This window comes from Nyctereutes procyonoides, unplaced genomic scaffold, assembly GCF_905146905.1.
Source record: "Nyctereutes procyonoides isolate TBG_1078 unplaced genomic scaffold, NYPRO_anot_genome, whole genome shotgun sequence".
Lineage (NCBI taxonomy): Eukaryota > Metazoa > Chordata > Mammalia > Carnivora > Canidae > Nyctereutes > Nyctereutes procyonoides.
Window position 1 is genome coordinate 79971283 of NW_026575140.1, and position 13663 is coordinate 79984945.

Below are 13663 nucleotides of genomic sequence, written 5' to 3' on the forward strand. Positions count from 1 at the left end.
TGTTTTATTCTGAAGCAATGGATCAGGAGGTAAGGGAGGGACAGTGAGGGACTCTTGGTTTTGGCTGAGGTCATGAACTCAGGGTGGTGGGATCAGCCCCAAGTGGGGCTTCTCTCCCCATCAGCTTACAGAGGAGTCTGCTTGCCCCTCTCCCTCTTCTCCTCCCCACCCTTGCTCTCTCCCTCTCTCTCAAATAAATTAATTTTTAAAGAGGTTAGGGAGATTCTGGTATGGGGAGTGAGAGGGAAGGGTATTTCTCCTAAGCCAGTGGCTATGCATAAATACATACATTAGACACAGGACAGATAATAGCTAATGAGGACATCGCAGGTAGGGCCAGCACCTGCCTCCATAGGCGGCGCACACGTCTGCATTGACCTGCCTAGTGTGCACAAGATCTGGGTAGCTCTTTTTTTCAGGTTGTGTCTGTAGAGTGTGCACGTAGAAGTGCACCATTTAGTGACCCCGGGGCACCACCACATTTGCACATTGCACCACGTGGGGCTCGTGAGCTTTTGTGTTGCTGTGTGCTCCCCCTCCGGTTTTGTCCGGACGGTTTTCTTGGCTCCCTAGCAGAGCGATGAGGGGACTTTAAAAATGCACGTCTTAGGGGGCTTTTCTTTGAGGACTGGCGCGGGTGAGGGGAGGAGGAGTCGGAGCCATACTGGGGACTCCAGCTAAGTTGTGGAAGTCTGGGGAGGTGGGTGAGGGGTGCGCGGTGTTCCGCATGCGGGCGGGAGGGGTGCCGCGCCCAGATGTGAGTGTATTTGTGCCCGGGATGTCGGGGGGCCCCCCCTCTGCCCGCGGCGGCATGAATCTGCCTGGCAGTCTGCCGCCTCGCCAAACAGGGGGGCTGGATTTGGGAGGCTGGGGTGTGTAGGAGGCAGGGATGGAAGCGCGTAGGCGGAGGGGTTGGGGCGGGGGGGCGGGGCGAGCGCGGAGGGGGCGTGGTCCCCGCGGCAGAGTCCCCGCCCACCCGGCGAGGGCCCCTCCTGATTGGCTTCCCGACCGAAGGGCTCAGGTTACATTCGCGAGCCGAGCGGAGCGCGGGAGAGAGGACCCGGGAGCGGAGCGGCTGCCGCGGCGCTGGTCAGCGGGCGCGCCGAGGCCCCCGAGTCCCCACCCAGCACCACCCAGACCCCACCCCCGCCCTGCGCCAGCCCGTGCCCCAGCCAAGGACCCCCAACACCAGCATGGACTGCTGCACCGTAAGTTAGAGGGCCGTGGGGACCGGCGCTCGGCTCGATCCGGGGCAAGGGGCTCCCAAGAACCCCCTGGAGGGAGAGTAAGGGATGGAAGCGCCTTGCGGGTGCAGAAGACCCAGGAGCAATAAGGGGCGCCTGCTGAGACGTGGGTGGTGGGTGGTGGAAGGTACCCGCCTGACTTGGAAGCCCTAGGCAAAATGCTCCCCAACTCGCGGGGGCGTCCGGGCGCCCATCCGCCAGGCAGTCTAGGTTGGACCGGGAGCTCGGCTGCAGGTTAGACGAGAAGAGGAACTTCCCACCCCCCACCGCCAGAGAGACGCTGTAGACTGCAGCCAAGCTGCGGCGACTCCTTTCGGTGTCCTTCACCCTGGCTTTCGCCCCCACCCCACTCCCCATCCCACTGCCACCGCCGTGGGTGGGCAGACAGGATGATCTCCGTGACCCTGGTGCACCGTCCAGCGCAGGGACGGGAGGGGGGGGCAGTCAGTCCACCCTGGTTAGCTCAGGAGTGATGCTGGGCAGCAGAGAGCCTCGTCAGTGAGGTTCTGGGGAGGGGTTGGCCCGTCCCCCAACGCCTTCTAGCCCCGGAGGGGGCTGGGTGAAGTGACCGCGAGAGAGCCCTGCTGGCGAGGCAAGGAAGTGTCTGCAATTTGTCAGCGCCCACACGAAGACCTGGATGCTGCGAGTGCCTGATGCCAAAGTAGGTTGCTGTTAAGGTGACTTGGGTATGAAAGCGCCTGGCACAGGACCTGGCTCCTAGCACACTAGTGGAGTACAGTGATCATACGTCTATTAAATGTGTTTATATATTTTTTTATTTTTAAGCATTATTTTTAGCCCCTATACATATGGAGAAAGACTACTCCAAAGTCCTTGCATTCTCTGTCATTCAGTCAACCCAGTTAATGATACGAGAGGTTAAGACTTTGCCAGCTCCCCACCCTCCACCCTATGGCTTACAAAAGAAAAAAAAAATGAGGTTTGGAAGGAAAGAATAGCCCACTTTAGAAGAGGTGAGACTTCCCTATGTCTGGGTACCAAGAGGGAGAAAGAACATAGGGGCACATCATTGTGGTTGTTCTTATGACTTTGACTCACTAATATCAATAATATTGGTCAACTGGTGAAGGCTTACCGTGTATCTAACTTTATATTTAATCATCACAACCGCCCTATGAGGCCCTGTCCCAGATCCGAAGGGCTAAAGGACTAAACAGGAGATGGCACCATTGTCAGACTGTGCAAGGGGCAAGAAAAGAGAGAAGAGGTGATGGGGGCAGAGGGCTGGGACAGGGCTGGGACTGAGCATCTTTTTACCCCATCCCCATTCTGTGGAGGTGGACTCAGCTGGAAGGGGGCTGGGACATGTAGAGAACAGAGTGCATCTGGGGTCTAGAGGCAGGGCCCTCATTTTTTTTCTTTTTTTAAAGTAAGCTCTACACCCACCCCCACCCCGTGTCAACTCCCTTCGCATGTTCTACCCACTGAGCCAGCCAGGCACCCCAAGGAAGGGCCCTCTTTATCTCTCATCCTGGGGCTCTCCTTGCTGACCATCTGACCTGGTGTTTGGGAAACAGTCTTGCCTTACTACCTTCTTGCCCCTTGGGAAGGAGGCTCAAACAGAAATGAGAAGAAAACAGCCTTTTTTTTTTTTTTTAAGAGGCAGAGCTGCTGATTCAAATGTACCAGTTGTTGATTTACATGGTCACATATATATGACTTCCCTCCATTTACTTAATATGAAAAGGCAGAAAAGGCAAAGAGACTTTTTTTTTTTTTTTTTTGGATCCTACTCCTTGCTGTTGCTTAGTCTAGTTGGCCTGGTCTAGCTGAACTCATAGAAATAATTACCTGCCCTGAGGCAGTGGCTAACAGGCAGGCTTCTGAATCCCATCACAGTTTGTTAGTTCTGTGGCCTTGGGTAAGTTACAAAATGTCTCTGAGGCTGTTTTTTTGACCTCTGAAATGGGGATTAAGTGAGGTAATGTGTGCAAGCACAGGGCCTGGCATATAATAAGCGATAGGCAGAGATAATTCTTAAGGCTTTTAGGATTGGGGACCTAAATAATTTATTCCTCTAAGCTGAGTTCTAGTTGCGACAGAAGAAACTGAGACCCTCAGAGGTGCAATGATATGCCCACCTGGAACCAGAAGCCATGGCTCCTATTTTACTCACTAGTGTATTTTTCCACCTCTGGTTATATGGAGCTCTCAGGCACACACCATAAATCTTGGCTTTAGAAGGCACCAGCCCAGAACCACAACCCTTCCTGGATTCCTTTTATTTTCTCTCCAGTTCTGCCTGCGGACAGGCCGCCTAGCAGCTCTGCCCTGAGAATTCAGCTAGAGGGAAAGAGAGATGATTGAGGGGAGGAGCAGTGTGTTGGGTGGCTTGGCCTGTATGGAGTTCCAGGTTTCCATTCTGGATCTGGCTGAGGTGGGTAGAGATAGCAGGTTGGTCATAGCATGGATGGGGGAAGATACCCCTTCCCCCATAACTGCTGGCCAAGGACAGGTTGGTCAGGAATGGGTTTGTGTTGCTGTTGTGCTGGGGTTTTTTTAAATCATTGTCCTCTGTTGAGGAGAAGCTTCACTGTTCCCTAAGGATATCCCAAGAGGGGCATGAGCTCTGAGAAGCAAGGAACCCAGAAGAGTCATTTCTGATTACAGGTAGAGACTAAGATGTCAGAGAGAGAGAGAGAGAGAACTAGACCTGCAAAGACAAAAAGGGTCAATCCCCTCCACAATCACACTGGCTTCTTAATAACTCCCTTTAACTGCATTTAAATCAATTGTGGGCATCTTGAGCACAAATTGCAGCACTCAGAAGCCCAGGAAATGAAAATAGCATTGCGAAGTATGATGAGGGGAAGCCATTTTTAAAGCAGTAGAAGTCCTTAGGTAAAAAAAAAAAAAAAAAGAAAGAAAGAAAGAAAACAATTCCTAGATGCCAGAGGGTCAGATCAAAAGAGAAATGCCTTTCTAACTCCCTAGTAACCATCTCCAGCCCAATCCACATTAATGCTGTGCATAATATTAAGCAACAGAAGGGCTCAGGGACTGAGGCCCTCTCCATTTCAGAGCCTTACCTCTAAAAGCAATACTTTCTCGGTTCCCTAACCCTCACCTGTCTCAGCTAGGGCAGGCTGTGGGAGATAGAAACCTGAGGCATGGGGGTGGATGTGATTATTACAGGCTGAACCGTAGGAAATTATTTTTATCTGGCCACCTTTGGCCTACAAAAACAACTATTTCACATCAACTTATTAATTAAAAGAATCGTCCTCATAGCTACCATTTATTGAGCAACTAGATTGTGCCAGAAACTGGGTGTAGATCTTGCTATTTATTCTTCCTCACCACCCTAGAGGCAGGTATTATGATCCTGATAAGAAAGCATTAGGTAACAAGAGGTAGAGCTTGGCTCCTTTTCTTGACTGCCTTTGCTTATCCTCCAGAATAGGGGTTGAAAATATACTCGGGCCTCTGACATACAAGGGTCTGAATCTTCGGTCCACTAGTAACTATCTGTGTGACCTCATGTCAGGTTTATAAACACTTAAATCATCAGTTTTATTAGAAGTAAACTAGGGGATCTCTGGGTGGTGCAGTGGTTTAGCGCCCGTCTTTGGCCCAGGGCGCGATCCTGGAGACCCGGGATCGTATCCCACGTCAGGCTCCCCGTGCATGGAGCCTGCTTCTCCCTCTGCCTGTGTCTCTGCCTCTCTCTCTCTCTGTGACTGTCATAAATAAATAAATAAATAAAATTTAAAAAAAGAAGTAAACTAGGATAGTGATAAAAGGTACATCATAGCTTTGCCAGGACTGAACAAAATAACCTCTGCAAAACATTGTGTTACTGTGCCTGGAACAGCAGGCGTGCTTAGTGAGTAGCTACTGTCATACTCTCTTTCTTCAGGAGCACACAACGCAAAGGGCTTCTTGCTCCTCCTTATCTTTCCTTTGTCCTTTTTTTGGATTGAAGCCTTTTCTCCCTAGCTTCTTCCTTCCAGACCACCTCCTCTGTTCTGTGTTTGCCTACCTCCTGGGGAGCATTGAAGAGGAAAGAATCCACAGCCTGGCAAAGCAGTTTCTGGGCCTCTAGCCCCAGGTGGAGGGAGGCTGACTCACGGGGGTGGGGGGGGGTGTTAGCCCCACCTTCACCCTAATTCCAGCTTTGAGCCCTGGTGTGATTTTCCTCAGGTTAGGGACTGGCCTGATTCTTCTACACCCTGTCCCAGGGAATCCTGGACTCCGAAGGGGCCCTTCAGAGCTGGAGGCAGCCTCTGAGGACAGGGGCAGGAGAGGCCACGTCCAGGAGACCTTACTGCTGTTCACTTTGCTCCTCCCGGCCCACGCTCCATCAGCTCTGCAGCTCTGCAGCTCAGCTGATGGTGACAGGACCCTTGGCTCGCGCAGGGCCATCCGGCGGTCCTGTACCCCATGCCACCGCGCGCGACTGTTTTCTGAGTTGGAAACAGCTGTGTCCACCTGACCCCCCCACCCTAACTTTTTTGCCTGCCGCTCTCCTGGAGGGACAGACGCACACGTGCACACAGGCGCGCGCACAGGTGCACACACACACACACACACACACACACACACACACACACCAGTGCGCGACCCCTCCTTCCCTCCCCGCGTTTCCCACGGGCGCGCCGCCCTGGTCCCAGGCCCCCAAAGCTCTGCTCCCACCCCACCCTCGCGGGGTCCCAGCCCAGTCACCCCACGAGTGCCCCCCTGCCCCGCCCCCAGGAGAGCGCGTGCTCCAAGCCGGACGACGACATCCTAGACATCCCGCTGGACGACCCCGGCGCCAACGCAGCCGCTGCCAAAATCCAGGCGAGTTTCCGGGGCCACATGGCGCGGAAGAAGATAAAGAGTGGAGAGCGCGGCCGGAAGGGCCCGGGCCACGGGGGAACGGGCGGAGCTGGGGGCGCCCGGGGAGGCGCGGGCGGCGGCCCCAGCGGAGACTAGGCCAGGTGAGGCGGGCGGCAGCTGCCCTCCCCAAAGCCGGGACCGCTCCCCCCACCCCGAGGAGCTCGACGACCACGGGGAGGGCTGCGGGGTGCAGTGGGAGCTAAGGGTGGGGGCCTAACCTCGGAGATGGGGAGGCGGGGGGGGGCGGGAGGAGGCGAGAGCTCACCTGTTCTCCTCTCTCCTCCTCCCTCTGCCCCGCCCTGGACCGAAGAACTGAGCGTTTTCAAAGGTAATGAATACGCCTCGCAAGCGGGTGCAAGGCCCCGGGGGGGGGGGGGGGGGCGGGGAGGACCAAATCCCCCACCCTGCCCTCTAACCCGCCCTCACCCCCGCCCCCAGCCTGCGGGGTTTGATACATCAGGACGCCCGAGGCTGCGGCGGGGACCCCCCTGGGCCGACACAGAAACGCGGCCACCCGGGTTTGGCCGCGCGAACACGGCCTGAGGCTATAAGCACCCTGGGCGCGCACGCACAGGCCGCCGGCTCTTTTCCGCTCAGTGACTCGGGGGGCGGGGGGGGCGGTTCTGGGTGACTGGGGTCCCCTGGCGCTCGCCGCCCCGGTGTCCTGGCTCAGGAAGGGGGGCAGGACGGGGGAGAGGAGGTGCCAGGAGGGCAGGCGCTCAGACCTTCTCTCTTCGCAGTTGCCGAGGAGCGATGGATGCCGCGTCCCCTTCGCAGTGACGAGACTTCCCTGCCGTGTTTGTGATCCTCTCCTTCCCACCACCTGCCAGCTTCAGGAGCCCTCCCCGCGTCCCTGGACTCCCTCTCCCAGGCAGGCTCCGTCGAGGAGTCGCTAAGTCCGCGCCCTTTTAGTTAGTCCTCCGGGCTAGTATGGTCCCCACTCGCCCCTCCTTCCCACCCGAGCCCCAAACCCCAAGCCCCGCGCTCTCCTGTCTTCCTTCTTTTGCTTCTCGCCCACCTCTGCCCGCGCCCCGCATGCAGCTCTGCCTCCGCAGCCGCCGTGCACTTCCCGCGCGCACTGCGGAGGGCGCCCTAAGCGTCGCCCAAGTACACTCACTTAAAAAAAAAAAAAAAAAGTCCTTCCGTTCTGTGCGCAGCTAAAGGGGGCGCTCTGCGTCTCTGCGCTGTTCGCGCCCCAGCCGCGCCCCGGAACTTTGGCTCTGGGGCGAGGAGAGAGAGGAAGAGGGTTTTCATGGTGTCGGATACCTCCTGCTCTGATCCTAAGGGAAGTACCTATTGCTCTGATCCTAAGAGAAGTACCCATTTCGCGCCCTCACCCCACGCCTGCCTGTAATCTGCTTCCCCCCTCCCCAGCGCACCCCGAGAGCCGCCTCTCCAGCTCTCACCTGGTTTATGCAAACGCCGAGCGCCGGGGAGGCTCGGTAGGAGGAGTCTGCCGCGGCCCCGCCCCCGCCCCTGCTAGCCCCGCCCCCCGCCGGGCTCCTGGGGCTGTGGCCCGAAGGATTTTTATCTCCGTGTGTGCATGTGACCGTGCTGGGTTGGAATGTGAACAATAAAGAGGAATGTCCAAGTATTCAGAGGGTGCCGGAGGGGAGGGAGTTTGGGTGCACCAGGCCATCGCCTGAAGCTTGAGCAGACTTCCCTTGACCAAACCAAAGAGCGGAGGGGGGAGGACGGGGACGAGGGGACGAGGGGACAAGGACGACCTTGGTTAAAACCCACTGTCTTGGCCGCCAACCAAACTTCCCACCCGCAGCATCACCTCTAGGACTCCAAGCCCATTCCTTCCCGTGCTGGTAATATTTTTGTGCCGCCTGGGGGAATTTGCTTTGCCACCAGAAGAGAAGAAGGGGAAACAGCATGGTACCCAAGGGCTTTAATTCTGGATATTCCCCCTTAAGGATAGGGGGAGAAATCAGACAAGCATAGGAAGCTTGGACTTGGTGGTTGTCGCACTGCTGGCAGAGGGGGGCCTCTCCAGGAACCCTTTGCTAGAATCGGCTCTCATGGAAGTTTGCCCAGAAATCCCAGGAGCAAGGGCATCCTCCCTGATAGACATAAGAAAATTTTTAGTGGAGGCTGAGAGCATCCCTCAGAGGATCCCCCCATTCCCCCCATCCTCTAACCTGAGGACTTTACATTTTTAATGTGCATGCAAATCATCTGTGGAATTGGAGTTAAAATGAAGATTCCAGGCCCCATCACACACACACATACACACACCACACGCACACTGCTTCAGGAGGGATAGGAAGTAGCGTGAATCTGAATGTTTAAGAAGCGCCTGGTATTTTCTGTCCAGGCAATCAAAAGACCACACTTTGAGAAATATTGCTCTGCTTCCTATTCTGGACCCCAGGACTGACAGCTAAGATGGATGACTGAAGTGGCGTTTGCCTCTCCTTTCCTTACTACCCCACACAGAAGATCTAAACTCAGTTGAAGGCTCTAACTCCCAGCATCCATATCCTGTATATGTATAGGAAAAGGCCTTAAAACCTGAGAAATTCTCTTAGTATGAGGAGGGTAAGGGAAGCGGTGAACCAAGTCCTCCACCCTCACACGCAAATATACTTGCTGTACTGCCACCCCCAACACCAAATCCCAGAGCTGAGCAGCACTGCTCACCCCAAAACAACCCTACAGATGTCAGAGTTTGAGGGCTGAAGTCACCTACTCATAACCCAAGCCCTTGTCTCCCATCCTGTCCCGCACACCACCACCCCCCAGCCCTCTGCTCACCGAATGTCACTGCCCCCATACGTCTCCTTGGGCCTCTTCCTCCGCTCTTTCTGGAATCTTAACAGGCAGAATGCAGCAACTGACAAGAACAGCACGACCAGGAGCACCCCAATCAAGGCCCCAGCCACTCGGCCTTTGGATGGGTCTAAGGGGACACGGGAAATTCAGAGCTGCGGACATTCTTGGCCCCCCCTCAGGTGTCTGGCACAGCCTCCCCAGCCCAGGCCCACCAGCGGGGCCTCTGCCCGGCATCCCCTACCGGTCACAGAGAGGGTCAGCTCACAGGAGGCACTGCCCATCTGGTTGGTGGCCACACAGCGGTAGGTGCCAGAGTAGGTCAGGGAGAGATTGGTGAGAATGAGCTGGCCAGACACCTCATCTAGAGGGTAAGGAGGAAGGGCTCCATCATTCACTCAACTCACAGTGAGCAGCTACCAGTTGAAGGCATGTCTCATTTCACCCTTCCAACAGTCCTGCCAGTCCTGTCAGGAAGGGACTAACCTCATTTATTAGGGGGAAACTGGCTCAGAGAAGGCAAGTGATTATCCGAGGTGACCCCGGAAGGAAGTGCCAAAGCTGCTGCTACTTCTGTGCTCTTTCCACCCTACACAGCGGCCTTTTTAGGGGAGGGGGAGGTAGCACACTCATGGAATTGGGGTGATGTCAGGTTCCTGGTTGGGAGGGGTGGAGAAGGCTTGATTGCTAGAAACTGTATCTTCTGGGGTGGCTCAAAGCTCACCCAAATGTTTTACTAAGCGGCTTGCCTTCCCTTTAGAAGGCAGAGCACACACCAGATGGTCTGGAGGGCTCTCTGCACTGATAAAGGGGTGTGCTGGGACTGGGGCTGGGGCTGGGGCTGGGGCAAGGGACGGGCCCTGGAACAAACATGAGGAGGCTCCGGAGCCAAGGCTCTTACCCAATGATATGGTTCCTCCCAAGAAGCTGACTACATGACTCCAGCCAGTCCATGCTATTCTGCCTCAGTTTCCTCTCTGGGAAGCTTACAAATGATTCACAACCCTTAAGAAATCCCCAGAAGTGGGAGTCATAGAAGACCCCCTGCTTTCCACTGTCTTCCAAGAGATCAGAGGACATTCAAGTTGAGAAATGCTCCCAGAACCACGGAGCCACAGACTGCAGGGAGGCAGACAGGAGGGAACCATAAGGACACCAAGAGAGAAGCAGGGAAATGTAGAGCCGTTTCTCTCACACCCACAGGGACAGAACCAAGAAGGGTGGGTGTGTGGAGTTTAGAGACCAGATTTGCTCAGATCCTGAGTCCCCCTTCCCCCCCCCCCATGCCCTGGGCCCTTACCTTGCATCATGCTGCCAGGAGAAGGTGCAGGGGAAGATCCGAGGCGTACCCAGTTGTACACTGGCCTGGGGGCTCCCTGGGAAGAGCTGCACTTCAGTGCAGCAGAGCCCCCCACGGAGGTCTGCCCACTTGCACTGCACGAGGGACTACTGGGGGGCACTGCAGAAATCACAGGAAGTACCTTAGCCATCTCTTAGCTCCCCTCCCCACCCAGTAAGTGCTAGATTTCCTGCTCTGACCAAATAGTAGTCCACCTCTGGTCATGTCCCACTGCATCCCCAGGAAATGATTCCCACTATTGGAAATTCTGATTGTTAGAAAATTCTTCCTCGTGCTGAGCCAAAATCTGTGTTAATACAACATCCACCCGTTTGGTCCCAATTTCTGTCCACAAAGAGAAATGAAAAATCTCTCATCCCCAGGACAAACCTTCAGCTATTTGAATGCAGTTGTTACACACCTCCTAAATCTTCACTTTTCCACCTAGACATCCCCAGCCTCTTTAAGAGTTTCTGTTTGCTCATCTCTGAGCAGGTTCTGGGGTGGAGCGAGATGGAAACTTGGAACAGAAGGTTGGTGCCTTAGTGGCAGGGGCCCTTGTTCCTTTAATGGCCACTTCCCTTCTCTGCCACTGACCTAAGGAGAGAAAGAATCTGAGCTACAATTGGGATGTTCCTCCAAAGAGAGAGTTGTTGGGGATGTGACTCAGATCCCTATATAAGGGAAGGGCTTTCTCTCTCTTGCACCCTTTGTTACTAGGGACTGAGGAAGGAGGCATTCTTTGTGGAGGGTGGAGCAGGAGTAGGACTATGGAGATTAGAGGATTTGGGGAGGGAGGTATTCTCCTTTGAGGTCCAGGTTGGAACAGGGTGTGCTTGGGCTGGAAATCGGGATATGGGGGTGGACTTAGCAGGCCCAGTGCAATCTTTCACAATACAGGGGTGGCTGGTGGCTCCCCAGGCTGCCTTACCGAGCACAGTAAGGTTGATTAGCCCCAAGCCATTGGTGTAGAAGTCTGGCGGGTTATTAACTTGGCAGAGGTAGGTTCCAGTATCTGAGGGCTGGACATCAGTCAGTTTCAGGGTGGCCACCCCTCTTGTGGGGGGATTCTGAAGCAGGCTGGCCCTCTTTGCCTTAGAACCAGTTGGATACAGGTGGCCATTGGTGAAATACAGGATCTGGAGAGAAGCAGAAGACACCCGTGTGTCCCTTTTTCTGCCTGGCGTCCACTCTACTGTCCTTTCTTGGAAACAGGCATAAGAAAGTATACGAGGCCCCTCCTTGTATACCAGGCAGGGAAGCTAATGCTCTGGAGCAGGAACCAGCAGGGTCTATCTGTCTCCAAATGCCATCCCTTCCTGGGTGCTAAATGAACTTTATTTGCTCATTTATTTGCTTGTTGTATTGCTTTCTGCTAAGCATGGCTCTCAATTTGGGGGGGGGGGAGTTAATGCAGATATTCTTGGAAGGGGCATCATTTGATCCTACTAACAATCACCTAGAGCTCAACAGCAGTGGGTTTATTTACTGGAAAGGCACTAGGAGAGGGGAGTTGCTTGTAGAAGGTAGGGGAGAGGAGGATGCACAGAGCCCTGTAGGGGATACCCCGGCAGGCAGACTGTGGTGCTAGGATCTGGGAAGAATCCATTCTTTTTTTTTTCATCCAAGCATGCCGATCCCCAAACCCACCCTCTCTGACCTGCACCCTCATCCTGGCTGGGCCCCCTGTTCCAGCCTCCCCCAGCCCCACTCCCAGCCACTGCTCTCTGCTCACAGGATGGGCTGCCGAGATGGGCTTCCCAGGCTGCACAAAGCTCCACTCCAGGGCGAAGTTGTCTCCCACGGACGTGCTGTAGCTGCAGGTCAGCTCTGCGCTCTTGCCGGCAGGGGTGCTCAGGGGCTCCACGGGCACCTTTACCTCCACGGCTAGCCCGGGGGCTGGGGGACACAGAGAGGGAAGGCCAGCCGAGAAGGGCTGGAAGGCGCAGGTCTCGGGTGGAGGGGAGGCCCGGCCCCAGATCCCTGGGAGCGATGTGGGGGTCTAGCCCAGACTGGGGGCACCCAGGGCCCAGGGTGGGGGACCCCCTCCCTACTCCTCCTCCTCCTCCAGAGCTCAGTTCCCTTCCATTCCCTCCCTTCTCGAGGTTTCCGGGAGGGAGGAGCGCACAGCTCGGCTGGGTTTTGTAGGTAAAAGGACGGAGCCGAGGCCCCATATGAGGGTGTGTTTGTCGGGGGAGAGAAGACAAGTGGGGGGGAGGTGGAGACCATCCCCAGGAAGCCCAGCTTGCCCCCTCCCAGCGCCCGCCTCTGATGGTCCCAGCCCCCCAGCGCCCCCAGCCCCCCAGCGCCCCCACAGAGCCAGCAGGCCCCAGGAGGTGGCCCGTGCCCCCAGCCCTGCCGGCCGCCCGCAGCCTCCTCACCGCCCAGGCAGACGAAGCCCAGCAGGGCCGTGCAGAGGAGCAGCCCCCGAAGCCTGGCCATGGCGTGTCCGGTCAGTGGGTGGGTGGGTGCGGTGGGTGCGTGTGGGGGGAGGGACAGCGGCACCCACGGGGGCAGCCTTGGCTGGGCAGGAGCGAGACTGGCTATCTCAGAGCAAACAAGGGGAGAGGCCGGGCCCTGAGGTAAGGGAATGCTCCTCCCTCCTCCAGCCCCAAGACTGGAGCCTTTGTAGGCCTACTCCCTCTTCCTCCCTCTTCCCCCCAAGTTTCTGAAGCTGCCAGCCAACACCACCCCAGTCCCCAGACCCGCTGGGCTTGGAAGGGCACCCTCCCCACCCGGGGCAGGCATCAGATCTGGAACTCTCTGTAGACCCAGAGGTGCCCTGGAAGAAGAGGGAGGCATTCTGAGAACCTGAGTTGGCCATCGGGGCGTCACCACTTTGGGGTCCCGCCTGGAGCATGAGGCCCAGGCCAAGACCCTTCCCGACCCCTCCAGAGATTCTTACTCCTTCCCAGGCCTTTTCTCTGAGTTCCCTTCTTTGGCACCTTTATCACTGCCTGCCGAGGTAGGGGTTTCCATGGAAACTAGAGCCACCTCCCCACTCCCAGAGCGACTCCATTTCTCCAGGAGAGAAACTGAGTCTTGGAGGAGATGCCACCTGGGTAGGAAGTAGGACAGGCTGTGGCAAAATTGGGGTGCAGGCCTGCACCCGGTCCTATGCCCGGCTTTCCCTCACTACATGGAGGGCAGGAAGATGTGTCTTTTAAGGACTTGATGGTCTACAAGTCAGGTTTCTCTCTCCCGTCCTTAAGAGGAATCAGAAGATTAAGAGGACCCACACCCCAAATCTGTGAGCAGTCAAGCCCTAGCTGAAAGGGCACCGGCTTCCATCCCCTTGCTGCTCAGAGTGGGTTAGGATCTTCCTGGCCTTAGATTTTCGGAGCCTTCCCCATGCCACCTGATAGCAAATGATCCTTTTAATTTTTTTTAAGATTTATTTATTTATTTATTTATTTATTTATTTATTTATTTGTTTGTTTGTTTGAGACAGAGAGAACAT

At 55.7% G+C, this 13663-nt stretch overlaps 2 protein-coding genes across 2 annotated transcripts; one reads left to right on the forward strand and one right to left on the reverse strand.

Moving 5' to 3' along the window:
- Positions 1-1044: 1044 nt before the first annotated feature.
- NRGN (neurogranin) lies at positions 1045-7680 on the forward strand. The gene is made up of 4 exons (XM_055305561.1): positions 1045-1208; positions 5961-6187; positions 6397-6414; positions 6827-7680. The coding sequence occupies exons 1-2, from the start codon at positions 1194-1196 to the stop codon at positions 6180-6182; spliced, it is 237 nt and encodes a 78-aa protein (XP_055161536.1). The 5' UTR covers positions 1045-1193; the 3' UTR covers positions 6183-6187; positions 6397-6414; positions 6827-7680.
- A 203-nt stretch (positions 7681-7883) lies between these two features.
- VSIG2 (V-set and immunoglobulin domain containing 2) lies at positions 7884-13488 on the reverse strand. The gene is made up of 7 exons (XM_055305562.1): positions 12585-13488; positions 11939-12102; positions 11135-11342; positions 10165-10323; positions 9109-9228; positions 8850-8994; positions 7884-8155 (listed from the first exon to the last, which is right to left on the reverse strand). Exons 1-7 carry the CDS (start codon positions 12643-12645, stop codon positions 8023-8025), a joined length of 990 nt encoding a protein of 329 aa, XP_055161537.1. The 5' UTR covers positions 12646-13488; the 3' UTR covers positions 7884-8022.
- Between the last annotated feature and the right edge of the window lie 175 nt (positions 13489-13663).

Excerpts from the sequence above, each read along its gene's own strand:
- VSIG2 (XM_055305562.1), bottom strand. The coding sequence starts at position 12,645 with ATGGCCAGGCTTCGGGGGCTGCTCCTCTGCACGGCCCTGCTGGGCTTC. Across the intron at positions 12,103-12,584 it reads GGGCTTCGTCTGCCTGGGCG|CCCCCGGGCTAGCCGTGGAG; the intron begins GTGAGGAGGCTG and ends TGTGTCCCCCAG. Across the intron at positions 10,324-11,134 it reads AATCAACCTTACTGTGCTCG|TGCCCCCCAGTAGTCCCTCG; the intron begins GTAAGGCAGCCT and ends TGATTTCTGCAG.